Source organism: Montipora foliosa, chromosome 7, assembly GCF_036669935.1.
Source record: "Montipora foliosa isolate CH-2021 chromosome 7, ASM3666993v2, whole genome shotgun sequence".
In the NCBI taxonomy this organism is placed as follows: domain Eukaryota; kingdom Metazoa; phylum Cnidaria; class Anthozoa; order Scleractinia; family Acroporidae; genus Montipora; species Montipora foliosa.
In genome coordinates this window covers 27561980-27587485 of record NC_090875.1, presented here as the reverse complement: position 1 = coordinate 27587485, position 25506 = coordinate 27561980, and the positions used below count along the sequence as shown (strand labels likewise).

Here is a 25506-nt window from a genome sequence, read left to right as displayed (position 1 = left end):
GTGAAGTCTATTGTACTTTGCCATCCGACCATACTTAATTTGTAATGAGGCAAGGTCATGTCGGACTCAACGAAGAAAAATATAATGTTGTGGAAAGTTGCAAGTCGTTCCAGCATTGACCAAGACGCTTCCCCAGGCTTGTTTTTTTAATCAACGATCAACCATACCTTAAACGGTAGTTTGCATTAAGCAGAGGTTTCATAATTTTGTTTAAGCTACTGAAAGACTCGGGTATTTACAAGAAAATTTTGGTCATTCAGAAAATAAACTACTTAAAAAGCGCTAATTTCTTCAAATTTATGTTGTTTTCTTATTATCTCAAATGTTTGCATGCGCAGCATGGGAACTGAGTGCAAATTTCGCCCGTGCAGTTCTCATGAATGCAAATCAGTTGGCATGGAAACCGAAAAGTGCATTTACGGAAATTGTACAAGAATAATTGCACGAGTGCACAATTAATTTGCGATTACATTATTGAGCTTTTCTCCTCAAACAAAGTTGATGGGCTGATTGTTTCGTAATTGTCTCTTAAATCAATTTACACTAGCCTGTTATATTTCATTTTTGTTCATATAAATTGTGTAGTATTTTATAGGGTGAACTCAAATTCTATGTTACAGTCACTATTGTACAACGTTTCCTCTTAACTTAGTTTATAGTAGCAAACAAACAGAAAACTCGTTAGCTATTCGCTCTCGATTACGGAGGGTCCCTTTAGAACTTCGACAAGTTTGTCACACACTAGCAATCGAATTCCTCTGGACCATTTGGTGGGCAATCTTGCAAAACATAATACTTTGGATATATGGGATCTAAACTGTTCAATTCCTCATAGATTGTCGTGTCTAAGTCCTCAATCAGGTCTTCTACCCGCTGTTCCGTACTCAAAGACGGTTTATTCTCTTCCTTATTGTGGAAGTCACCTTCACAGTGGCTCTCTGAGATGGCTGAATCAAGGTCCTCAACGAGGTTATATACACGCTGTTCTACGCTAATAGGGACATTACCGCCGTGTTCGCTGGTAGAGCAGTGGTTACATGAGCCTTTAGCGACGAGAGTCGGAAGAGGTTCAATGAGGTTGTACACACGCTGGTCTACGCTGATAGGTGCGTTTTTCGAGTGTTCCCTTGTTGAGCTGTGGTCACGGGGGCCCTGTTGTTCCTCGCTTATAGGAGCCTCATTCCGGTGTTCTCTCGAAGATGGGTGGTCATAGGGTCCTTCTACCGGCGGCACTCTGTTCAAGTCCTCAACAAGGTTATAAACACGCTGTTCAATACAAACAGGAACATCACTCTCTTGTCCTTCAATTGAGCTATAAGTGTATTCGTAAGGCTCTTCTATAACAGCTTTTTTTTCAAAGTCCTCAACAAGGTTATACACATGCTGTTCTATGCTGAAAGGGACATGATTTCGTTTTCCTCCTGCAGACGTTGTGTTCGATTCCTCGATGACAGTGTAGACTGGTGCTTCTAAAGTTACCGAAGCATTCTTACGGCCGTTGCAAGGTATAGAATAGCTTGAGGTGTAAGTTCCTGAAAATGGTAAAGCAAAAATGATATTTAGTGTCTTTGCATCTGCGATGTAGGGATGGGGCAGGGCCGAGAGCACTCGCCTCCCACCACGTGCGTGTGGCCCAGGCTCGATCCCCAGACGGGATGACTTTGTTAAATTGGTTCGCTACTCTGCTCATGCAAGAAAGAAAATCTAAGTGATAAATGATCGCTATGAACGAACGATATCTTTGGTCGAAAGGGAAAGTCACGACATGATCGTGTCGGGAGGAACTATTTATAGCTCCAAAGTAAAATGTGGGAAAACGTTTCACAGCAATTGTTGAACGCAAACGTATTTCTTGCGCTGGTCAAACGAAATCTGTAACTACTTCCCCGCGGGTAATCCCTCAGGCATTTAAATCTCTCCCGAGCCAAATGGTCATTCATTGCCCCATCTTAGGTCTTCACTTTAAAAATACATTGTTAAACACGAGTCGGTGCCCTTTGCCCTGATTACACTTTTCTCCGGTCGTCCTAACCCTTCAGTCTCCGACAGGTAAGCAAACGCACCTACCAGAAAACCAACACTTGATGTATTGCAAATTCCTCCCCCCTCTCCCCCCCCCCCCCCCGGAAACCCGAAAGCTATGGTCGTTAAAGGGGCTAGGTTACGCAATTTTAGGCAATTTCAGCACTGATCGAATGGTCATATAATTAACTAAAATATCAAAATAACTGTTCAAAACTATAGAACTCCAACAAAACACAGGGAAGGCAAGAATGGACATGGATGAACAAAACTGGAGAGGATTGAAATGGATTGAATTTAGCTAAATTTGAAAAACGTCGGCCCACCTTTTTTTGAAATGTATATCAGTCTATGTCAAAATGTCATTTATACAGCTGGAAAATCATTCTCAGTTGTTATGTGGCCGTGATTTTGCAAATGAAAGACTCTTGCTCTGCGAATTTGACGTTTAGAGCTCATAATTAACGAAATTAAACAAAATTACCTAAAATAGCGTGACCTAGCCCCTTTAAGAAACACAAAGAATCGAGTGTCTGAGTGATGCTCGGGAAGGTACTGGGAAGACATTTTGAAGACTGAAGTACCTCTAACACATCACTTACCGCTTTCACTGTAATTAAGTGTAGCATAAGTGTTCTCTGGGTCTCCATTTGAGAGTTCGGAAGCAATTGTCCGAGAGCTTTCCATTGTTCTGTCGCAGGAGTGTAGTGTTTGTTGCTTGTCTCTGTAAAAAAAGTGCAAAATTTTATATAGTATTTCTTGTGGGACAAGACAAAAAAACAGTGAACTGAATTCATTTGGAATGTCAGAAAATGCGTTTTGCATGTCACGTTTCAAATTTACGTTGACTCACAAGTCCAGCATCATTATTCGCGCGAAGTAGAACTATCAGTCACATCAAACACACTCGACAAATGAACGTTTAGTTATGGAACTATTCTAAACCTGTAATATGAAAGTGTAGGGGTGTAGGGATCGATGCGTGCCTTGCTAAATATTGCGCGAAGAATCGAGTAATTCACGATCCATCTCATACATGATACGTTTAATTTTGAGAACTGAAATTATTACCTTTTCCAAAAATAGATAGAGATCCCGGTGACCAGTAAGAGAATGGTGAAGAAAAGGCTAATTCCCGCGATGAAACCCGCTGAAAACGAATTATCGTCAGCGATGTTGGACTTATCGGCCGCAACACTGGGACCAACTTTGACCTGCCAGAAACAGAACACGTGGTTATCTTTAAAAAGGTCTTGGAATGATAGAAAGATATCGGAAAGATAACGAGCATTTTAGGGGTGCAGAGATGGCGCAGTGGTGAGAGCACTCGTCTCCCACCAATGTAGCCCGGGTGCGATTTCCTGACTCGGCGTCATATGTGGGTTGAGTTTGTTGGTTCTCTACTCTGCACCGAGAGGTTTTCGCCGGGTACTCCGGTTTCCCCTCTCCTCAAAAACCAACATTTGACTTGATTTGTGTTAATTGTTAATTTCAATTTACAGTGTCCCTAATTAGTGCTTCAGCGCTAGAACGTCTAGACACTGAAATAAAGTCCCTCTCCTTTCCTTTCCTTTCCTTTCCTTTTCCGAACTTGAAATATCCGAGATTTCCGAATTTCCGATTCGCACCTGATACCTTACGATTACTAGTTCGGATGGCCTACCTAGGCCTAGGTTTAGTTGGAATTGTCTTACTAGTCTAAGACTGCTATATTACTTTGTCGACTGGGATATGTAGCGTTCTCGCAACTGACTTTTGTCCTTCGGATTATTAGTTCGGATACTCTACCATACTCTAAAACTACAAGAGACTTGTGGCCGGGGAGCAAGACCATCATAAACTAGGTTCAGTTGGCACTCCTGAAATTTCCTTGGAATGCAATGCGAAATAAATTTATTCACAGTATGCTAATTATTGGAAAAATCATGTTTATTAACAAGTATATATATTACTTTACGGGTTGAGCAGTGTGAATACAGAAACGCATATAATTAACCGTACAGCCAATTCCTCGTGGGAAAGTGAAACTGAAACTTTATTTGACTTGGAAACATGCGCTTAGCAATATGGTAAAAAAGATGACACAAACCTATATGCATGCTTGAGATGTATACTTCAGATATATATTTAAGACTGAAATGATGCAGCAATTTAGGCGTGTATACCAATCAGAGGTAAACAACATCTTTTGTAGTATTTTACTGTGAAGAATGTTAGACAACTACCTCAGAAGTGGGCATGACCTTTTATTTGAAAACAAAACCATAGTTACCTAAGGAAAGGTAAATATCGCTCTGTATAATTTTAGCAACATTACTCAAAGTTTGTTATTCTCGTTTTGAAGCCGTGCTTTCAAAACACTACCTCCTCAAGCTCAAATACTGCAGCATATGATATCAAAATTATTTTAAGATAGCTATAGTGTCATAAACTAATATGTACTTGAGATATGCTTCAAAAGCACATTAAAGACATGATGCAGCAAATTATTAGGAGTGTTGACCAATTTAGAGATAGACAACATTTTTGTGTTACGTGTTACGGTTAAGAATATCAGACAAGTACCTCAGAGGTGGGTGCCGATTTTCCCGACTCTGTATTTGTAATCGTCGTAGGAGCTGACGTCACGTTGCCTGGAAATTGAACAGTTAGTGTGCTGAGTAATGATATCGTAAAAGTGTTTATAGTTTGAGAGCAGTTATGTAGGCCAATGGTTTGATAACATCTCTGTTTTCAAATTAAGGGTTTTTAATGGGAGATTGAACTGAGCAACTTAGAAGATAGAAGTTAAAACAAAATGTAGGCTTGGGAAAAAAAAACACGAACACATATCCGTGCTATTCGTTGGACGTGATTCCAAAAACTTGCGATTATCTCGACCGGCGGAAGTCTTGTAATATATCCCATAAGGGATAGATAGACATATTTCAGTGACTGCTTTTCTTTATTCATCGAATCACTGCTTATTTTGCGATGAGACGTAATTTTTAAACCACGCTGGATTCACTATGAATTCCTAAATTTCATTATATTTTCAACCTTAGGGTCTTGAGAACAGCAGATGAGAAATAGCTTGAAATAAATAACTTGAACAACATTTTAAAATCTTTTGCAAGACATGTTTCGACATACTTATGCCATCTTAAGTTGTACAATTTGTAAGTTAAATTCAAATTGCACAACTCATTCACAACTGAAGATGGCATAAGTATGTCGACACATGTCTTGTAAGAAAAAAATTCAAATGTTGTTTTATTTCTTCAAGTTGTTTTCAACCTTGTTTTAACTCTTGCCCGGGCGAGCGGACGTATATCAGCAAAATAGAAAGGAGAGAATCTGATCATCTAAAACATGCTATTTTTAGACAGCAGAATTTCCTATTTAGTTACCGCATATAGCACTTCAAGCTATAAAAAGTGTTGATATTATTAACTGTTTTAGCGACATTTGTTTTAATGTTCTCTACGTCAGAGCTATGCAAATAGCAACGCTTTTGCTAGACTTTTAAAATGACAGTAAATACGTAATATTCAAGCGCGACTATATAAGACCTTGATCTTGTGGTTACGATAAACAAAACAGTGTTTTAAAAAAAAAGCCAACTTGAAGGAGGCAACGAGCTGGTAAATTAAACTGCGTATCAAAGTTGAATTCGAGACAACCGAGTGGAAATCAAGTTAAGGGTCACAATGGAATTCACACCCCAGACATCCGCATGCAATTCCCGCGTGCCATATACTGGGCCACGCCCTTCGGGTCAAAGACATGACCTCAGTAGCCAGCCATAATGGGCTTTACCTCTAGTCTATAATTAAACTACATATGCGGAACATCAGACGTGCACAGTTAATATGCATCCACGTTGTGGTTACTTACAGAGGGTTTGTCCTGCCACTTTGAACATCAAACAGCTTTGCTGTGCTCTGCATCTTATGTTTACGATCACAATTTTTCCTCTCAAATCTTTACTTGCCGCCTCTAAGTTGATCTATTTCCAGAAATTATAGAGAGGAAAAAGATTGCTAAGAAATTGTGGAATTTCCACAGTCTCACATGTCAGTGCTATATTTACCGTAGCGCCATGAGAAAATTGCTAGCCCCAGTCTCCAGCCCATATTTCACACTTCTCTTTGTTCTACTGTTTACCTCGATTTAATTGATAAATTCAGGTTCACATCTGTGAGAATGCAACTTAGTTTCGTTGATTCTCGTATGAGAAGTCGCGAACTCAAAAATTGTTTGTCGTTTTTCCACAGATGTTAAAATAAGGCACGATTTCCAACAGCACTGAGACTTAAATAGAGTAACGCCCGGTTCCCACTTGTGCGAAACTGCACAAGCTCAAGAATAAGCACAGGACGTTCTCACACGAGAAAAAAGCAAGGAAAATCTGGCTATACGCGAACGTAGAAACGTCGGAGAAGATCTAGTAAGATTGAAAATGGCGTGCAAATCGTCGTGCCTGTCCATATGCTTAACTCACGCCGTCCGGTTCCTACTGGTGAAAGAAGCACAACCACAAAAAATTAAAGGAAAATTTCCTTTTCTTGTGCTTGTGCTTATGCCTGCGTTTATGCTTATTTTACGCCCGTTCGCATACGATGTTTTTTTATGCTTATGCTTTGTGCTTGTGCTTATCGCACAAGTGGGAACCAAGCTTAAGAGTTTTCTTCGTCGGTTCGTTACCACCCGTACAAGAATCTGCCAGCGTACTCTTTAACAAATCCAGTGAGGTGGACGAGATTTCGAAACATCTTTGGCAGTTAAACTCTTGGAGGTGTAAAAGGCATTGTGGACTGACATTTAATGGAAATATCGTAATCAGCACCCACCAGTGACATTAGCCTCGACATAAAAATTTGGATCAGAGGTTTGTCTATAAATCTTCGTATCTCCAGCGGACGAAATAAGTACCTTTATGCATGCTATAGGGGTCAGCTTAGTCTTGTGTTTTTGTCAAGAGTAGCTATTATTGTATCCATCGCCTCAAACAATACTAGAACGTATACTTGAAAAAGCGTTACTGAGTCCGCTTGTCCTAGCTAGCGTGTATCCCGCCGTTTTTTTAACGAAATAAGTACAATAAGATATAAATATACGTACACGGAGATCTTCAATCGTACCGTTACAGCAAGAGTTAAGTTATGACTGAAACCATTCTCTACAGACAGAAACCACTGAATACGCCAATCAATGGGAAGATTCAACCAGCTGGAGCTAAGCGCGGAAAGACGTGACCTTACAGTTCACTCAAATTGGCTAAAGCTTCGGCGCGAGTTTTCATGAGCCAATCGCTGAAATACAAACTAAACAAACGCTCTATTCCAATAGTACCACTCACAACTGGCGCTCACCTCAAATCTGTATTCGGTGTATCCCGAATCCCATTCAATGTTAAACACTGAGTCTGCCGTTGCCGCCATGACTGTAGCTTTCTTTCCGTTGCAATCTATATACTGCGAGGAAACAACTTGACAACTCCCCGACCCATTTAAAGGCAAAAGTTTTGGCGTTTCGTCTTCAAGAACGCTCAGTTCCCCAGGTTCATTCTCAAAGTGAGTTCTTTGCTTACAATCTTTGCAAAGTAAAAAAGGAGAAAAAAAACAGTAAGTTAACCTTATTTTCACTTAGGGGTTCACACACTGCGAGAAGTCATTAACTTGAGGACCTTCAAACATATCAAAGAAACTTGACTGAATCAAATGCTGTTATATAGGGCTGGGTAGGCGAGAACCGGAGTACCAGTGGTCGGAGAGAAACCTCTCAGAGCAAACGAGAACAAGCAAACTCAACAAGCAGAGATTCACGCCAGATCCACATTTCAAGAAAGCGAGTCCTTTCACCCCCCCCCCAACCCCCCCCCCCCTCCCCCCTTGCGCCCATGCCTTACACTTATATCACGCCTCTTACTTTTCTTGAGTTGGTGGCACTCTCTTCCTTTTTTGAGAATACTACTTTAATAATTTTCGAGTTGCATGTACTGACAAAGTTCGGAAGCTCTCTAAAAATCCCAAAACTTCAAGGAATCTATCTGTTTTTTTTTTTTTTTCTAATTTTGCTTCATGGGTTATTGTGGCCTATTTTAGGTAATAGAAATAAGGTGAAATTTCTCCTACGTTCTAAATTCATACGCAAATCTTTCTGTTTAGGAGCCCCCCAGGAAAGTATTCAGTGTAAATAGCAAGTGCCAATGTTAGGTCCATACGCGTTAACTTGTTTTGTAAACTCTTGTGAATTTGTGAACGTTAATTTAGATGGCCATCTTTCAACTAAGTATCTTTCTCTACTAAGTAGAAGCTACATGAATTATCAAAATAAGTATCCATATTTTTCGACACAAACTCACCTGTGAAAGTTCTAGCAACTTCACTTCCTACACAGGACCACGAATGTTGGTACAGCGCAAATGTAGCGTTTGGGAATTCACAGTAGCATTGACACCCAAGAACATCTTCCTTTGCATTGTGTTCCTGACAAAAATGGTGCTTGTTGGTACATTTTGATGCGGGGATCGTGAAAATATCCATCGGTGGGTCGAATCTACGTTCAATTGTCATTACTTCTGATGAATACATTTCAGCGTTTGAAATCAACCAAATCGCAATGATCAATTTCTGACACAAGAGGTTCATTTCCGCAAATTTTGCTCACAGCGAGCTTTTGCCAGATTCTTCCCTTCTTTGTGAAGCCTTTTCGAAATTTGCGGATGCTAATACTCGGGTTTCAAATGAAAGATCAATCGTTTGTCTTCACTTGCTCCTGGATTCAGCTTAAACGGCGGAGTTCGTAAGTAAACCGCAGAAATATCAGTCAAAGTTGCCGTAAAGGCGACAATACGGTTTTTTCACGTTTCAGTCCTTAGGTGGTATTGGCCTTGTAATTAGCAAATAGAAACGTTTCTTAACTATTTTTACAGGGCCTTTTGACGTCAAAGAAAAAAACATCAAAAGTACTGGAAAGCGCAAAACTGCTGTTATTGGAGACGTAGTTGCAATATTGCTTTCAAGATTACTCCTTCCGAAGTGATGGTGGTCCAAGTTTTTTGCTTTGGCTGTGGGGGTCTCTGAACGTATAATTGCACCATCGATTATTTGAATCAAAAATCACTTAACACCAAGGGAACCTCTATGGTAGTTAAGACAGTTAATGCCCTCTTCAGGAAGGGATTATGGAAAATTATCACAAGTGTGATATAGCATTTAAGCGAAGAGGTATAATATATTTCCTTGATATCTGTCTCCGTAGTTCAAACCGATACATAAAATGTTAATATTCGGGCCACCTCGAAGGCATCAAAACAAAATATCTGTTCATTATTTCGTTTTCTGACCGAAAGGACTAAATAAATTTAAATAAAGAAATGGCACACCTATTTCGTTTTGCAGACAAGTATCACCCAAAAACATTTTAGACACCCAAAGAACTCCCATTACGTGACCTTAAAATGATACTATTATTAGAAGTTCAGAGGCTAAAAACTACCTCTTAATGAGGACAACGTAATTAATGTAGTTTCTCTCGGTTTTGGACCAAACTGGTGAAGTAAATGAGGCGTCTATCATTGACCATGACGAAAGGGTTTATTCACATCACAACCCAGTTAATACCCAACTTAGTTTCTTTTGAGACGTTCTCTCCTTAATTTAATATTTCTCTTCTTCACTTCTGTTGAGTCGTTTCCTCTAATGTCCAAGATAGACCGCAACTATTGGTCATCAAGCACTTAGCATTGATTCGGCATAATTTCATGTCCATGACTTCCCGTTCTTATGACAATTTTGATGTGAGGGCATTTCGGGATGATCAATATGGACAATTGTATATCTTATTTACGGTGAACCATGAACTAATCTCGTCCATGATCTGAGAAGAAAGAAATCTCAATCAATATTTAACGATAGTCATCACAAAAATCACTTTAATTCAACACTTCGTTCCAGTCTCTCCCTTACCCATTTCCTCGTATCAGTGCCTTGTCACCCCAAAACCTTAAATAGTACAGAATAAAAAGTTACCAATCCTGTCATAGTACGCCCCATTTAAGGCTGATGTCAACTTAATTGTCTGCCTACTGAGAGAACATTAGCAAAAATTGATGTTCCAGATCCATCCATCGAAGTTCTACTTATGTCACTTAAGGATATTTTTGCATTGTAGATGCGATTGGCTTATCATTTCACTAACTTTTTTTCTGTCTAAAGCCCCACCTACACGTTCAAACATTGTTAGAAGAACACTTCCCAACATTCTTATAAGAACGCTTCTAACAATGTTGGATACGCATATAAATTTTTTGAAACACGTCGCTTTTACAACATTGTTGAAAGGGCGGCGACACGTTTCAACATTTGTTGTATGCATGTTGGAGAAAATGTTTGATCGAAATCAAAACATTCTTCCAACAAAAAATATTGGAACACGTCATCAGACATGCGTGCTACACGTTCTAACATTGTTGATCCAACAAATGTTTTATAACAATGTTTGAACTTGTAGCCGGGGGCTTAAAACTGTCTTTATTTCAATGTGAAGTACAAGATTGCCTGAGCAAATTTTAAATTTCTGTCATCTACTTTTTTCGTGAGCAAGCAAATACCCTTTTTTTTTTACTATATTTCTGTATTGTTTAATATTGGGAAGAAATGTTTAAGTATAACGTAAATGAGCTTCAGTATTTTTTCTCCCGAAAAATCATAAATTCACGCAATACTAACTTGCATGAAAATTTCCTAAGAAGTAACTGAGAATAGGACGTAAATTAAAGCACTCTTCACACGAATAGCGTTTTTGGCACAGCCCGCCTCCCGTTTACATGGCCACACTAAAGAGTGCCTTGATTTTTTTATGGACACACTTAAAAATTAAAGAAAAATCGGCGTCTCTAAATCAATAAACATAATGATGCCCTTGTCGTCAGTTTAACCCTCTCGGGATTGTGGATACGTCGAATATTCGATCAAGGCACAGCCACTGTGCTGCTGCTTCGCGATGGTATTTCATGAGGAAGCGAATAAATTATATGTTCCATACATATATGGTGGAGAAAGGGCACCGCTCATTCATTGCTTTAAATACAATTCGAATTAAATGGTTTTTTTTTAATCTTTATTTCATTCATTTATTCATTCATAGTTCTTGATTGACTGATTTTTTTACGGTTTCAAAGATAGCTGGATTCTTTCTTCTCTTATATATTCTATCAATGTCTCCGTTTCCTTCTTCCACCGCGTCACATTTCTCTTCAAAATCAACGCTATCTTGGATTCAATCCACAATAATCCTTTTGTATTTATTTTATTTAATTCAATATTTATCCAGGAGCATCCAATTTAGCAGAGCTAGTTTAAGTGGAGCCCTGGCACAGCACAAAACAAAGACATAAAACATTAAAAACTAGACAAATTAAGTTATAAATGCAGTATGTAGCGCAGGTGTTATTGTTTAAGATGGCGCTTTAGTTTGATTTTAAATTCGCTTAACGTCTCTACTTGCCTAATGTTTCTCGGAATGGTGTTGTAAGTTCGAGCGCCATTTATTCTAAAGCTCCCCTGATACTTAGCAGTTTTTGCCAAGGGAGAGCGCAGCAAATCACGGCTTCTGGTGTTATAGCCATGGAAAAAGTGCGCATGCCTGAACTCTGAAAGTAAGTACGAAGGCGCTATTCCGTGAAGACATTTATGGACTAAAAGGCATTTGAGATAATTTCTGCGCGCTTGTAGGTTGGGCCAGCCAAGTGTTGATTTTAACTCCTCAGCCCCGATTGATCGACCTTCAATGATACATGCGGCACGTCTGTTTCGCTTATTTAGGTAATCTTTGCTCCCAGCCCCACAACTGTCCCAAACAGGCGAACAGTAATCGAATAATGGCAAGACTATAGTATTGTAGAACATTAGGCAAGTTGGCTTGGGGAGAACCTTACGCGCTCGACGCAGAACACCTAATCTTGACGAGATCTTGTTACCAATATATTCTATGTGGTCCCTCCAAGATAGAGTGTCGTCTAGGAGGACCCCAAGATATTTAATTATTCGAACCATTTGACATGGCACCCATGATAAGGGTCATCGGAACAACCATATAACTCGCATGTTCTCTATACCGCTAAACGTTTAGGCACCCGAGCTCAGCCTATTTCCATTGACACGATGAAAGTTGAGGCTGCGTTTCCAAGAATTTTAAACACCGATGCCCAAGATTGGGCCTGACATGCCATAACCTTAGCGCTTGTCGTGTAAATATATTAATTTGTTATTAGTTAAAAGTAAGGTGAGTTATCTCATATTAACTAGGGTAAGAGAAGTAAATCTATTGCGCATTGCAATCCATAATAGAGACCTTTAGATTCTAGGACGAGGACGAGAATAAGTATGAGTTTTGACTGCCCGTTTTTAGCAAAAATTTGGAAAATTTATAACCCGTACGATTAATCTTAATCTTTGTTAGCATTATAGGTTGCTCAGTTATTCTTATTGCTGGTATCTGAGTTTTTTTGCTGATCAAAGAATGCCAAATTGCTACCGTGCTGTTGGCTTGTTTTGACACAACGACATTTTTTGCAAAACCTGGTACTAAAATGACGACGGCATAACGTTTTTTTCCGCCAAAATGACGCTGGTTTGCGTGCGCTCACTGTTGATCTATGAGAAAACCTCGTACTCGTAGTCGTTCTCGTCATAGAATCTAAAGCTTCCTAATGTCTAAAAGAAGTTCGCCATTATGTTCTCTCTTAAGTTTTCTTTCTTCTCTTTTTGCTTTTAATTAATTTTCTTCTGTACGTAATAATATTTAATATAACCACTGATGCGTTTTCTCTTAGTTTATTGTCTCTTGAAAATGTTAAGTGATATATTTCTCTGTTAGAAACCACTTATGCTCATCAAGGATCTCCTAGTATAGTTCTTCAGCTTTCTTTAGATTATACACCCTCTTCTGCACATGGGATACTTTCGGTCAGCATTGGACCCAAGTCAAATCACTTTCCTCGCACAAGAGGCGAAACATCGCACCAAATTGATAGGGTTCTAATATTCACGATGTTTCACGCTTATATTATCCTTCTAATTATCTACAGAGGACATCTCGTTCGTAGTTTTAAGGGAGATGAATTGATAACTCCACCGCCCCTACGATGCGTCCGCAGTCATGCGTGCATGTTCAAGTACAGTTGACAAGTAGGCTAACGTACGAAGAGCGCGACAAGGTCACAATGAGGAAAGAAGAATTAATATGGATGACCCTTGAAGCCGTCGCGATGATAGATTCAAATGTGTGATCCAGAAGGCAAAATCTCCGTAACTATCTCTGTCACTCTCCGCCCTTTCATAAATTCGAGTAATTGCAAGACATCACTTCGAATTTACATCAAACTTGGGAAACATGTTGCTCGCAACCTGGGAGTCTCCTCCACTGCGGTGCAATATGGGTATCACATGCGTGGACAGGCTCGGATATGACGTCACCTTGGGGCCCCAATCAATGTGTTTTTATCTAAGAATGAAGTTGACGTCATCTCCAAATTAAGAAGTACACGAATCAATTTAGTCTTTTGATGGGGCATTGCTGTTTAAGGACCTGATCTAGCAGGTGCATAGAGTTCCTCAACTAGACCATACACACGCTGGTCAATACTGACGGGAGAATGACCGTGTCTTCCTTCAGAGGAGCTATAACTGTACGTGCTGGACAAAGTAGCTATATTAAGAGCTTCGACGAGGTTATACACTCGCTGGTCCACGCTCATAGGCACGTGATCCTGGTGTACCTCAGGGGAAGTGTAATTGTAGAGGTTTGTCGCATTCTTTGCTTTTAACTCATCTATGATGTCGTACGCTGGACGCTGAAGGCTTCTTGGAGGGTCAAGACAGACGTCACTGATGGCATAAGGTGATGAAATATACCTTCCTAAAGGAAAGGAAGGAAAGAGATTATCTCGATTTTAGAACCCAGAGAAGCAGTGTATAAATCCCTTTCTCGCTATAGCTTTTATCGAAATCCCATCAAAAGGATTTCTCTCGCAAATTTTCATTAAAAAAAACAAAGCTTAAGTTTTGCAGCTGGGAGAACTCGTTATTTTTCCTCTTGCTCACTAACTTGTCGATCTGGCTTTCCACTTGGGATTGCAAATCGGTTTGCAAATGCTCAACACATGATAACTTCCAAGTCTTTTTATCACGACTAAGCTGCGAAGAAATTTCAGCGCTTTCAGCGGTAAACTGGTCGGTCATTATTGCAGTTTGAGGAAAAAGCAAATTTTTCCAGGCATACGCGTCAGTGTTTTCATCATAACCCTTCACAAATAGTAAAGGGTAATTGACCAATCAAAGCACGCGCTTTACGCTTGTAATAATATACATGAAAATGTTAAATGCAGCGCATGCGTAGTAAGTTAAAAATTGCGATTGAATGCGGAATAGCTTTCTCGGAAATACGCCTATTTCTCGAGAACCACTTGTTAGAAATTAACGAAATTTGGCACGAAAATACTTTGGGAAATAAGTAACTGGAGTTTTGAAAAAAAGAGGAAATTCTAAATATTCCAGTGAACCTTCAACAAAGGATAATTAAAGATCTCTTTGTCAATTATTATTAAAATAGTGTTAACTTGTAAGCATCCTTCCAAGCTTATTGCATGCAAATTATAAAGAAAATCTAACGACCAGATTTTCTGCAATAAACAAAACCGATTTTTGAAGGCCTATTTATATTTATTCATGTTACAATGGAAACGGCATCGGCATATACGTCAGCTTAACTATTAAAAAAACGATGTTCGTGTTGTTAACTTGCTTACTACCATTTTTGGCGACCAAAGGATCAAGGGTTTTAGGTTCGACTCTTGTTCGGGAGCACTCGGATTTTTCCGATCATCCCCTATAGCTCAGTGTAGAGCATCCGAACTAGTAATCGGAAGGTCGTAGGTTCGACTCTTGTTCGGGAGCACTCGGATTTTTCCGATCATCCCCTATAGCTCAGTGTAGAGCATCCGAACTAGTAATCGGAAGATCGTCGGTTCGCGATCGACTCCCGCAATGGAGCACTCGGATTATTTCCGAGTATCCCCGAGTCACAATCGGGAAAAAAAGTTATCTGTCCTCGGTCCCAAAAGTAGTTTCAAGAGTGCAGTGTCACGCCTTATTCCTCTTAAGAAGTTTGCGTTATGAGAACTAGTACTACTCACCCATATAATTGTATCCATGGGTAACGTTATCCGAATGTAAACGTCTTGTGTTTGGCTGGCGACTCGTATTTGTTTGGCGCGTAATAGTTAAATGACCTTGGCTTCTGTAATTACATGGAAGAGAAATTGTGAGTTAGAGCAGAATCTATTATTTCTGGTTAGAGGAAACATTTTTTACACTTATGGACCTTGTTGTTCGAAAGCATGCGCAGAAGCACATGAACTTGGAGCGTGTAGCTTGCAACTCTTTTTCTTGGAACAAAGCTGTGGATTTTAGGACACCAATTTTATGCCCAAATATGGACAAAAATAAGACTGAAGCTGCACGCGAGGGAAAATGCATGAGCCACGTTACATCCAAATAAGGAATTTTTTACAGCTCTGAACCAGAGTTAAACGTTTCAAGGTCACGTGCTTCTGTCGAAAGTCAATGAGCAATTTCCGCGTTGCTGTTCATGTGTCTCGGTTTCGAAGTGAGTCTTGGCGCTCAACTATTGTAAGGGAAATGAATTTGATTTGCATAAGAATACGCAGCTCATTTACATTTGAATGGTTGTGCACCAGGACTCGTTTTGAAACTGAGACATGCAGCAACTCGGAAATGGGCTATTAACACTAAATCTCCATGAAATACTACCCAAACTTTGAGTTTTGACTGTCAATATAACTCTCACTAATCCAATTTTATGCTGAGAGAAAATAGAAATTTAAGTCAAAGTTGAGGGGTAAAAACCGATTTGAGAATTTTTGTTTGATCTCTAAATAAACTGCATATTAAGTTTCCCGTAATCCAGGAATAGCTTAATTAATCATGCTTTGAACAACTTATTAGCCGTGGGTGTCAGTTATTTGCAAACGCATCCAAATTTTTGGAAGGTACTGCCCTTCATCACAGACTTACTGGGAAATTCGCATTGCCTCAGTCAACATAAATATACACATTGAAAGTATGAAAAACCGGTAAATAAGGTTATTTGGCTCGATTTTGATTTGGACAACAAATAGGACCAGTTCTTCAATGATATCACATTTGAAAGTGAGATTTCGTTTTCATTCCCTTGGAATGCTGTAGGATAGATTGTCAAAGGTGTTCGTGATCCAGGTGTACAATTCCAATATCTCTCCTGGTATATATTGTTTAAGGTCGGTGCCTACTATTGTTATTGCGCATACGTTCTACGCAAATCGAGATACTCGGATTTCCTATGGGTGGTGCTTATTAATACTGGGATATTTTTGCGCGGTTCAAAACTATACGGAGAAAGCAAACTTATCAAGTGCTCTTGGCATCCAAAAAAGAAATTGAGGGTAATCATGCATTTTTCAGATATAATTAAGCTACAATTTGTAAAAGAGCACCATACATTGCTTTGTATTTTAAAGATTTTTACAAATATTGTTGATTAATTATCTTCGAAAAATGCGTGGTTACCCCCAATTTTCTTTTTGGATTTCAATAGCACTTGTTAAGATCTGCTTTTTTCGCCTATCCAGTAAACCGCACAAAAATACCTTTGAATTAGTAGGCACCGTCCTTAATCGGACCATCAATGGCGAGAAGAGCTTTTTACCGCCAAATGTTGTGGCTCTCAACCAATCAACTCACAACTTCTTCGTTTACGTCACATGTGCATAAACTATGCAATTAAACCGTAGATTGGAGGACATAAATCTGAAAATTAACCAGGAGCGAAAAAAGCGATAGTTGTTCGTTCGCAGTGGTGAGATTCTTCTATTCATCATCAACATCATTATGATCATCATTGTCATCGTCGTCATCATGATCATCATTATCATCATCGTCGTCATCTTCATTGTCGTTGTCATCATCATTTTCGTCATCATCATCATCGTCATCGTCATCATCGTCGTTATCGTCATCATCATCATCGTCGTCGTCATACTCGTCATAATCATGATTGTCGTCATCGTCGTGGTCGTCATCATCGTCGTCGTCGTCATACTCGTCATCATCATCATTGTCGTCATCGTCGTCATCATCATCATCATTGTCGTCGTCATCCTAGTCATCATCATCATTGTCGTCATCGTCGTCGTTGTTATCATCATCATCGTCTTCGTCATCCTTGTCATCATCATCACTGTCGTCATCGTCGTCGTCGTCGTCATCATCATCATCGTCGTCGTCATCTCGGGTCTCCATAGTAAATAAATCAAGGTACTCCGGAAAAAAATGAAAATAACTTCTAAAAGAACGTAACTAAAATAAGTCCATTTTTTAATCTGATACTATGATTAATTTGGCTTAATTACCTTGTTCTCTTGTAGATGCAAAGTCCAAAGATTATTACAACAACAACAAGACAGCCATTGATTCCCACAATTAGAGCAATGATGGAAGAGGAAAACTTCTGAATAGTCTAGAGACGAATAAAGCAACCAATAAAGCTTTGGTAAGTGTTAATGCAAAAAATAATTCGGGGTTTTCTTGTCTTATTTAGAAATAAAACACAAATAGCGATGGTAAACTTGATGAAGCAACGCATTTTTATAAACTTGATTAAGAGCATGGATGGCACAGTCGGTTAGTGCGTGGCCTTGGTGCAAGAGGTCCCGAGTTCGATTCCCGAATCTCGCATCCTTGTTTCTTTTTCTTCATTTCCGTGTAGCTTAAGTAGCTTTAAATACCCATAAAATGGAGCACTGATGGAGAGGGGGGAGTAAAATGAGCGCACCGTCGACCTCAGGTTTGTCAGTTGTATAGGCCATTTCCGAGTTCATGTCTGCCTCCTCTTCATGATCAAAGCGAGTCTGAGTGCGAAGTTACTGAGATGGTAATTAGTTCTACTTTACATATGAATGAAAACTAATTTTCATAAGAGGAACTTCGCACTTAGACTCGTTTTGAAGAGGAGACAGACATGAACTCCGCAATGGCCTATAACTGTTATGAGTTATCGACTTTAAATATGGTTGCTTTACTTTACCTTTTTTTACTTTACGTGTCATTTCGTTTTTAAAAATGCGTTGCTTTACAATGCTTACCACCGCGCTTTGTTTTTTATTCATAATTTAGCTTCGATGGCCGAAGAACAAGAGTTTATACTTTACTTCTTTTGTTTTAGTATGATAGCCCTATTAATGCACTTTCAACTGGACGTTTTCTCTAAATCTACATTAATACTTTTTAGTCACAGTGTCTCTAGAATGCAAACTGAGTCTCCATAACCAGCATACGTGCGCTCTTGGCCTCAGATATTTTATACAGCAATAGCTGTGTGAATTTATCAAAACGAGAAATAATGCGGTTTCTTTAATATCTATTCTTGTCTCAAGGATTTTGTGACCCGGAAACTCCTTTACTTATCCCGCTAGTGATAAGGTTAGAACGTTGATTTTGGGCTAGGTTGACTTGCTCCCGAATTTAATTTAGAATCAACAGCCAACTGTTATTTTGCTTCAGGTTGGGGGTTTGTTGATTTGAATTGGCCCTATTATACATACCATAATATTCAATAACCTGGTTAAGCCCCGCGTTCGATAGCGTCACAAATTAGCCTTGCTGGCCTTGTGAAGGACACGTGGAGTTTCATCATCAGCATGTTTCTCTCGATTTGCCTGAGCGTATATGAGGTAGAAAATGAATGTGCTGATCGTCTACTCAAAGAATTTCATACTCGAACCAGTTTCCCTGAATTTTTTGGATGGGCCAGTTGTTTATCCACATACACGGTCCCATGAAACGTAATTGAGAGCCTGGGTTTTCATGATTCATTTATGATAGGCCCAATGAGCCCTTTTGTAGCTGGCGATCACATGGTACAAAAACCACCATACTGGAGAGCAAATTGCACACTGGGACATCTAAAACAAAGAGAATTTTATTTAAGTTGCTTTGTATTAGATATCCCAGTGCGCAATTTGCTCTTCAGTACGACGGTTTTTGAACTATGTGATTGCCAGCTGCAAAGGACATATTCTGTTTACCCTAGTAATTGAAGTTTTCGACGGTGCGGTGGATAAGTTTCCATACGGGTCTGTTACTTTTATGTCTGAATATCCATTCTTTGATGTAGATTTTCCTGTAGCTCGGATCCTAGGTGGTCCCGTGACATTGCCTTGACATGATAGAAGGTGAAGTACGAGTTAGAACTGAGTTTTTAAAGGAATTACCTCATTGCGTTTGGTATGCTCAATTATCGGCTTGAAAATGTCTCGCCATTTTTTTATCTAACATGAAATGGACATGAACAACCAAAACCAATCTTGACTTGCATTGGCGCTTTTTCCCTCGCTTTGACCTGTATAATTCTATCGAATTCTGATTGGTTTATCACAGTCTGTCACAGTGATCATTCGGACGATATTCGATATTTTATGTTAAGAAGATCAATTTTTGTAAACAGGACGACCATATATTTCAACAGGCAGTACCTAAATACAAAGTACACCTACAGAAGAAAACTGCACGACGATAAATTTAACGTTACCTAAATTCTCACTTTCCAAACAACGTTAACTGGGGTGTTGCATATAGAACGAAGGTTTAGTGGGGTTCTCTTCCCATCCGTGGGTGTTTTATTCTTCGCGTGTAGGGGTTTAATCATTCAATGATCTTACACCGATCTTTATGACTCTTTTCAAATCTGCCAGATCTCACAATACCTCAAATAAGTTTCTTCTTGTTCCTGTTCTAAGATGTAATTTTAGTTCTTGAAGTGATTGAGCTTTTCCTGTCACTGCGCCAACTACCGGATATTAGAGCCTGCGCATTACTGAAGAGTTGACTTTTTAACAATATATTTATGCAAACACATTTTCAATTTATTTAATGTTAGATTATATATAAACTAAGATTTTTTAAAAATCATGACTTGATTCTAAAGTAAATGTGCAACTAGGTCGGTGGGTGATAATTGACGTGATAATATGTTCACTTTGCCATAGATTTTAGGGGCTCCGTGTGACTTACTTTGTGCGGCTAAGTACTTACAAGAGGTTGTTCCTTCCATCTTGAACAGCAGACAGCGCTCTTCGTATGCTGAGGCATTCCAGGCACATCGGATGGTCAGGTTGACGATGCGACCTCCAATTGGATTTTGATCTGGCAAATCAAACTTAAGCGAGAAATTTAAGTGAAAATTGTGTAGATAATATTAGATACAATTATATTGGGTTGAGGAGTGGATGGGGCATGTCCAACGATTAGACAGGAGGAACTGTATGTGAATCGAAAAAGCTGCAGCAAAAATACCGTCAAACTGAGACTTGAAGGTTAATCTTTAGGGATGGAAACATGGAAAAACGCTTGGCGTTTTTAAATAGAAAAATAAATAATTCCGACATGTTAGTTGGCTGTCGTAGGTATTGATAAAAAAAGTGTCCCTAGTGTTAACCTGTAGTCCATAGGTACGGCGGTTTGTTCCAAGAGTGATCGCGCTTCGTGGTAGTGTGATAGCTTTCTTTTCATGACAATCTATGAACGATGAAGCCGCCAAGACGATGTTACATCTTCTCGTCAACTGTAAAGAAAGACTGAGTTGCGGTGAATCGCTTCTTAGGTACTGTAGCGGTCCTCCTGAGAATTCATCTAGGAATGATGTCGGCTGAGTACAGCCTGTCAAAGAAACAACGAGTATCATGAATTTTTTGAGGGAATTAAATTAAGGGTGACCATAACGTGCACTGTTGTTGCATCAACTATGCTGAATTGACATTTTGAGTTTTAAGGAATCTATCGTAACTTATAAAATAAATACCTCCCACAAGCTTGTTCTGTTTCTTCTCAGGCTCTACTGCGCGTTGCGGTCAACATTTTATCCAGTTTTGTTTTTTTCCAAGGAGCTCTCACTTTGATCAAGCAGCAAGAACTTAGCGGGTCTTGCTATAGCATACCTCTCGATAAATTGGTTTATTACAGCCCGCGTACCATATCTGAGAGACAAAATTTACTAAGGAATCATATACAACTGACCGAATTTCCTTCAAAGCCTTAATAGTTCACCGAGTTCGAGGGATGTGTGATTTAGCAGAAGTGCAATTCAACTGGATCACAAATCATATTGTTTCCTAGGTAATAATTTTGTTTTTATCTTGCTTACGACAATTTGATTACCATGATCCCAGCCTAACAAGGTATTGTTGAAAATAGGGAGTTGACATTTTTACTTCAAAATCAGCAATTATGCACTTTGTTCATTTACGTGACAAGTCGGGAAAACATGTGGGAGAGAATTTGAACAATACAATCTCGAAAGTTGTAAGTTATCGTACGGACTTGAGAAAGTGAGGTTTGTGGACTGAATCACATCATCACATCAGCACCTCATGGGGTCCTAACTGGAGGATGTGACCTCCTTCTAAGGTCAATCACTGCACGACAAAAATGAAATAACAGTTCCCATAAGCAAGTTCATTATAATGTGAAAACGTCTGACTATACCCGCGAATTGTTTCGTTTCACTATTTGTTATGATAACTACAGGAAATAATAATCTGATTAGTAAGGTCTGATTTGTTTTATACCGTTATATGTGTCAGCAAGATGAGCAACTTGACAGTCTTCAACAAAGCTATAAATCAGTTGGCCACTTATATGCATATAGTGTTCAACTTGTATACACAAACGTTTAATGCAATACCAAGCTTACCGTAATAGCTTCTTGTGAGATTATTTTCAAGGCATTTCCAAGACTGTTTGTAAAAAGCAAACGTGCCGCGTTGACCTGCGCAGTAACAACGACAAGGAACGGCTGAATCCTTGACCGCGAAATATGCGGCGCAATAGTCGGGGCTTTCGGAACATTTTGGCTCCGGGATGGTGAAATAATCCTTGGCAAATATCCGATCAATTTTAAACAGTTGTGGCGAACTGAATCGAAAGCTTGAAAGCAACCAAACCACAACAATAAAATTTGCACGCAGAGCAAAACCCATTTCCGGGGATGGTTTTCCAGGGACGGAGTTTCGAGCTGTCGTCGCTGTGAGAACGCTCCAGATGTTCTTGTCGAAAGGCAATTGTCGACGAGTGATAAGGGCTTTCTCCTGTATCGCATCAACTCAAGTGAGCTTCATTTTATCGACATTTAGTCTTACTGTCAAGCCGTAATCTTTTGAAATTTCAACAACATTATGGCTATTGTTTTAATCGCAGATTTTTTTGTGATATTGCCGCTGAGGCAAAGCTATATATACATATATAGCTACATTGCAGCCATTCTGGTTGACCATTTTTGAAGATTCGATTGACGTCATAGAAAAATTCTTTAATGAGAAAGCAGTTAAGAAGATATTGCACCTTGTGTACCAGTTTCTTCGCGAGTCAATTACTAGAGCCAAGAATCGCTTTTATTTTTATTTCGAAGTCTTTGATAAATTACTCGCTCCCAAAATGTTACCTCAATAGTCCTTTATCATCGGCAAGCTCTGTACAAATGGATGCATTTTCGCTCTAATCGGGTTGAAAGCTACGGCACTTACGATATAGTGTGGAAAAGGAAAAGCTTTAATATCAAAGAGTGATAAAGGATTAACCATTCAAATTTCAGAGATTCGATAGAATTTTTAACCTACTTCAAAGTCCTCGAAGCAAGATTTTTCCTCTCTACTTCAATACATCATTGAGATAAGTATACTTTAGAGCATAGATCCCGAAGGAAAGATGGCTTGAAGATTGTACAATTAAGTAAATATATAACTTATATGACTGATTTCCAAATTGCTGCATTAGTACCCTTTATACAATAACTGGCCTTATATAGCCTTCGATTAAAATGCATGAAATACAATGCATGCTGCCAAGGAAGGAAAGGTATGTTTCGATATATTTCTTGAATTACTCCACCCCCATCCATTTTTTTCCTTATATTAAACCGTTCAAACTCGACCGGAAAAACAGTGAGACAAGATCATATCACGTTTCAGCGGATTTTGAAATTTGCTAACTCAGAAAACTGTTTTACTGATGTGAGAAACTGATGGAATGTCCCTTCATAGGCTGTTTGTTATCGTGAAGTTAAAAAATGGGAGTGACATGAAATTTCAAACTTTAAATTTTATTCTGAAGCAGTCACAATGGATAGTAATATTTCAATAGGAATTTCGAGAACTTTAAGCAAGTTTCACTACATCTAAAAATTGGTCTGTTCTCGTCGGTTTTTTTTTTTTTTTTTACATTATGCAGGGCATCTAGTTCAAATGATTCTTTCTATCGCTATCGAATGTACTGACCCAGGTAAGGGGCAAATTTCAATGCCCGCCCGGACAGGACCGACAGTTTCTTCCAAAATTCTATCTTTAATCAAAAGACTGAGAGAACCACTTAACCTATCTTAACCCTGACTTAACGTTAGCGTTTCAGTCGGCTCTTTAATGAGCTCGAATATTAGGACGTTTAAGAAAAGAAGACGGCTACCGCAACGACAACGCCACAAAGCAAGAATGTAATTAGTAAAAAATAAACTAAACATAGTCATGCTCTAAAGTGCAGCACGAATTTCCGTGCGTTTCTTTGCCACACTCCACAAAACAACAACGTGAAATCACCATATTTTACTGAGGTTTTGACAACAACGTGAGCATATAACAATGAACCATTCATTTTCTATTTTACTTTAAAACCGTTTGTACCCATCCAATTACCAGATATATAGTTCTCCCGTATTGAGGCGCGGTGGCCTCACGGTGAGAGTGGTCCGGGTTCGGGTCCGGGTTCGGGTCCTGGCCGGTGACATGGTGTTGTGTTATGTTGTGTTCTTGGGCACCCAGGTTGCCTCTCTCCACCCAGATGTATAATTGACTTTAATGACTTTAATGACAAACGATAGGTACTCCCTATAGGGCTTTTCAGTAACTATTTACAAAATTAAATACATATACATATATGTCTTATAAATGTATGAAAAAATTATTATTAAAAGGATGTTTAAAGATAAAAGTGACATTTCAAGATGGAACTACAAAAGAGCTTTTAAGGCTTTCTTAAAAGAATTAAGAGACTTGGAATCTTTCACATCTTTGTCTAGATTGTTCCACAGTTTGACTGCCCTATATGAAAATGTGCGTTGGCCCGTTGATGTATAAATGGGTACCGGCGAAATGCTGGGGGTAACCCTGCGATGGACTAACATCCCATCCAGGGGGGAGTAGAAATTCTCCTAGTCACTTCATGATACGGCAGAAACCGGAGATACGCACCGGCCTGATGGAACTTCTGGCTCGTAAGCAGAGACTTTCTCCCGTACTGTACATGGTGAAAAAGACAGAATGAGAGTTCTAAGTTATATTTTGGGGTGACGTTTTCGTTGACGTTCCTGTTGAGCCTGCTTACACTCCCTACTATTCTATTAGTGGAACTAAGAGTCCACTAACTCTTGGTGGAAGTCAATGGTCCTCTCTTTAGCACACCTGTCATCCCCTCCCTTTGAGAATGCTCTGTATTACGAGAACTTAAAGCCATAAATACCCATAACAGAAGAAGTCTAAAGTCCAAGCAGTATTATCAGCTACCCAGGATCGAAGGTACTAACCAACTGTCGACCCGCTCGTTTGTTTAATGTCACTTATTACTGAATGTTCACTCGTTTATTTACAAGAAGCTTCTTGTGGGTGATCTTTGTATGTTATCTTTCAGTAGCATTTAAAACATCCAAGAGAAGCTTTAAAATTCAAATAAGGTCTAAGTTAAACGCTGCTGTTAATACTATAGCGTAAAACCGATCTACGGCATCATCAGGGAAAAGAAAAACGCTCTGCATGCGTTGACAACTAATATATACAAATGTAAAGTATACATGTGCGAAAAGCGTGCGTGAACTATGCAGAATTTGTAAAAGAAATGAGATGTAGATATGACTACGAGTATGAAGAAAAAGAAGATGACGATCTGCGCGTTAGACAATATTTCAATTTTAAAGCTCCTCATAGATGTTTGTGTCATCAAGGGAAAGTTTAAATCACCGAAGAAATACTGACTGCAGTTTTTCAAATATCTACAAGGGACCTGCGCAAGTTCTTTTATTTCTTTGGTTGGTAGCACTTATCACGAAAGACATGAAACGGGCAAGTGTTTTGTTTCCGCGGTCCTTTGTGCCGGCTGTTTGCTTATTGTGATGTCTGTGAAAAACACTTCATGAATTAAAAAATATGTTGATCGCGAGCAATACTCAACAGTCCAGATTTCCAGTTTCCCACAAGAACGTTTTGCTGTATGAATATTGCCGTTCTAACATTTTGGTTTAGAAGATTAAAGTTTGTGTTTCTTTTTTTGCCTTCTCTTTTTCATTGTCATTGTTAGCTATGTTAATTGCCTTGTTTAGTAGAAAAATTTATGCTTTTTTTTTTAT

The 25506-nt window shown here is 39.1% G+C and overlaps 3 protein-coding genes across 4 annotated transcripts in view; all 3 read right to left on the bottom strand.

Moving 5' to 3' along the window:
* Positions 1 to 128: 128 nt before the first annotated feature.
* Positions 129 to 8845, bottom strand: LOC138010563 (uncharacterized). Its single transcript, XM_068857543.1, has 7 exons — positions 8369 to 8845; positions 7377 to 7597; positions 5899 to 6010; positions 4588 to 4655; positions 3094 to 3236; positions 2625 to 2746; positions 129 to 1532 (listed from the first exon to the last, which is right to left on the bottom strand). The coding sequence occupies exons 1-7, from the start codon at positions 8652 to 8654 to the stop codon at positions 742 to 744; spliced, it is 1743 nt and encodes a 580-aa protein (XP_068713644.1). The 5' UTR covers positions 8655 to 8845; the 3' UTR covers positions 129 to 741.
* Positions 8846 to 12769: 3924 nt separating this feature from the next.
* Positions 12770 to 22326, bottom strand: LOC138011654 (uncharacterized). The gene is made up of 7 exons (XM_068858768.1): positions 21814 to 22326; positions 20560 to 20780; positions 20157 to 20280; positions 19151 to 19281; positions 17477 to 17583; positions 15203 to 15306; positions 12770 to 13926 (listed from the first exon to the last, which is right to left on the bottom strand). Exons 1-7 carry the CDS (start codon positions 22097 to 22099, stop codon positions 13589 to 13591), a joined length of 1311 nt encoding a protein of 436 aa, XP_068714869.1. The 5' UTR covers positions 22100 to 22326; the 3' UTR covers positions 12770 to 13588.
* Positions 22327 to 22788: 462 nt separating this feature from the next.
* The window catches only part of LOC138011653 (uncharacterized), a 17629-nt gene continuing 14911 nt past the window's right edge, over positions 22789 to 25506 (bottom strand). For both annotated transcript variants that reach the window (XM_068858767.1, XM_068858766.1), the window contains one exon: positions 22789 to 25506. This exon is cut by the window's right edge and continues 980 nt beyond it. The gene's annotated coding sequence lies outside the window, so the exon portion shown is untranslated.

What these genes read in the sequence shown, in the direction of transcription:
- LOC138011654 (XM_068858768.1), bottom strand. Translation starts at nt 22,099, where the DNA reads ATGGGTTTTGCTCTGCGTGCAAATTTTATTGTTGTGGTTTGGTTGCTT. An exon ending in TCTCACAAGAAGCTATTACG is followed by an intron (nt 20,781 to 21,813) that starts GTAAGCTTGGTA and finishes TTTCTTTGACAG; the next exon opens with GCTGTACTCAGCCGACATCA. An exon ending in GCCGTACCTATGGACTACAG is followed by an intron (nt 20,281 to 20,559) that starts GTTAACACTAGG and finishes TTCTCGCTTAAG; the next exon opens with TTTGATTTGCCAGATCAAAA.
- LOC138010563 (XM_068857543.1), bottom strand. Translation starts at nt 8,654, where the DNA reads ATGAACCTCTTGTGTCAGAAATTGATCATTGCGATTTGGTTGATTTCA. An exon ending in AGTGGCAGGACAAACCCTCT is followed by an intron (nt 4,656 to 5,898) that starts GTAAGTAACCAC and finishes TTCAATTTCCAG; the next exon opens with GCAACGTGACGTCAGCTCCT. An exon ending in ACTTAATTACAGTGAAAGCG is followed by an intron (nt 1,533 to 2,624) that starts GTAAGTGATGTG and finishes TACCATTTTCAG; the next exon opens with GAACTTACACCTCAAGCTAT.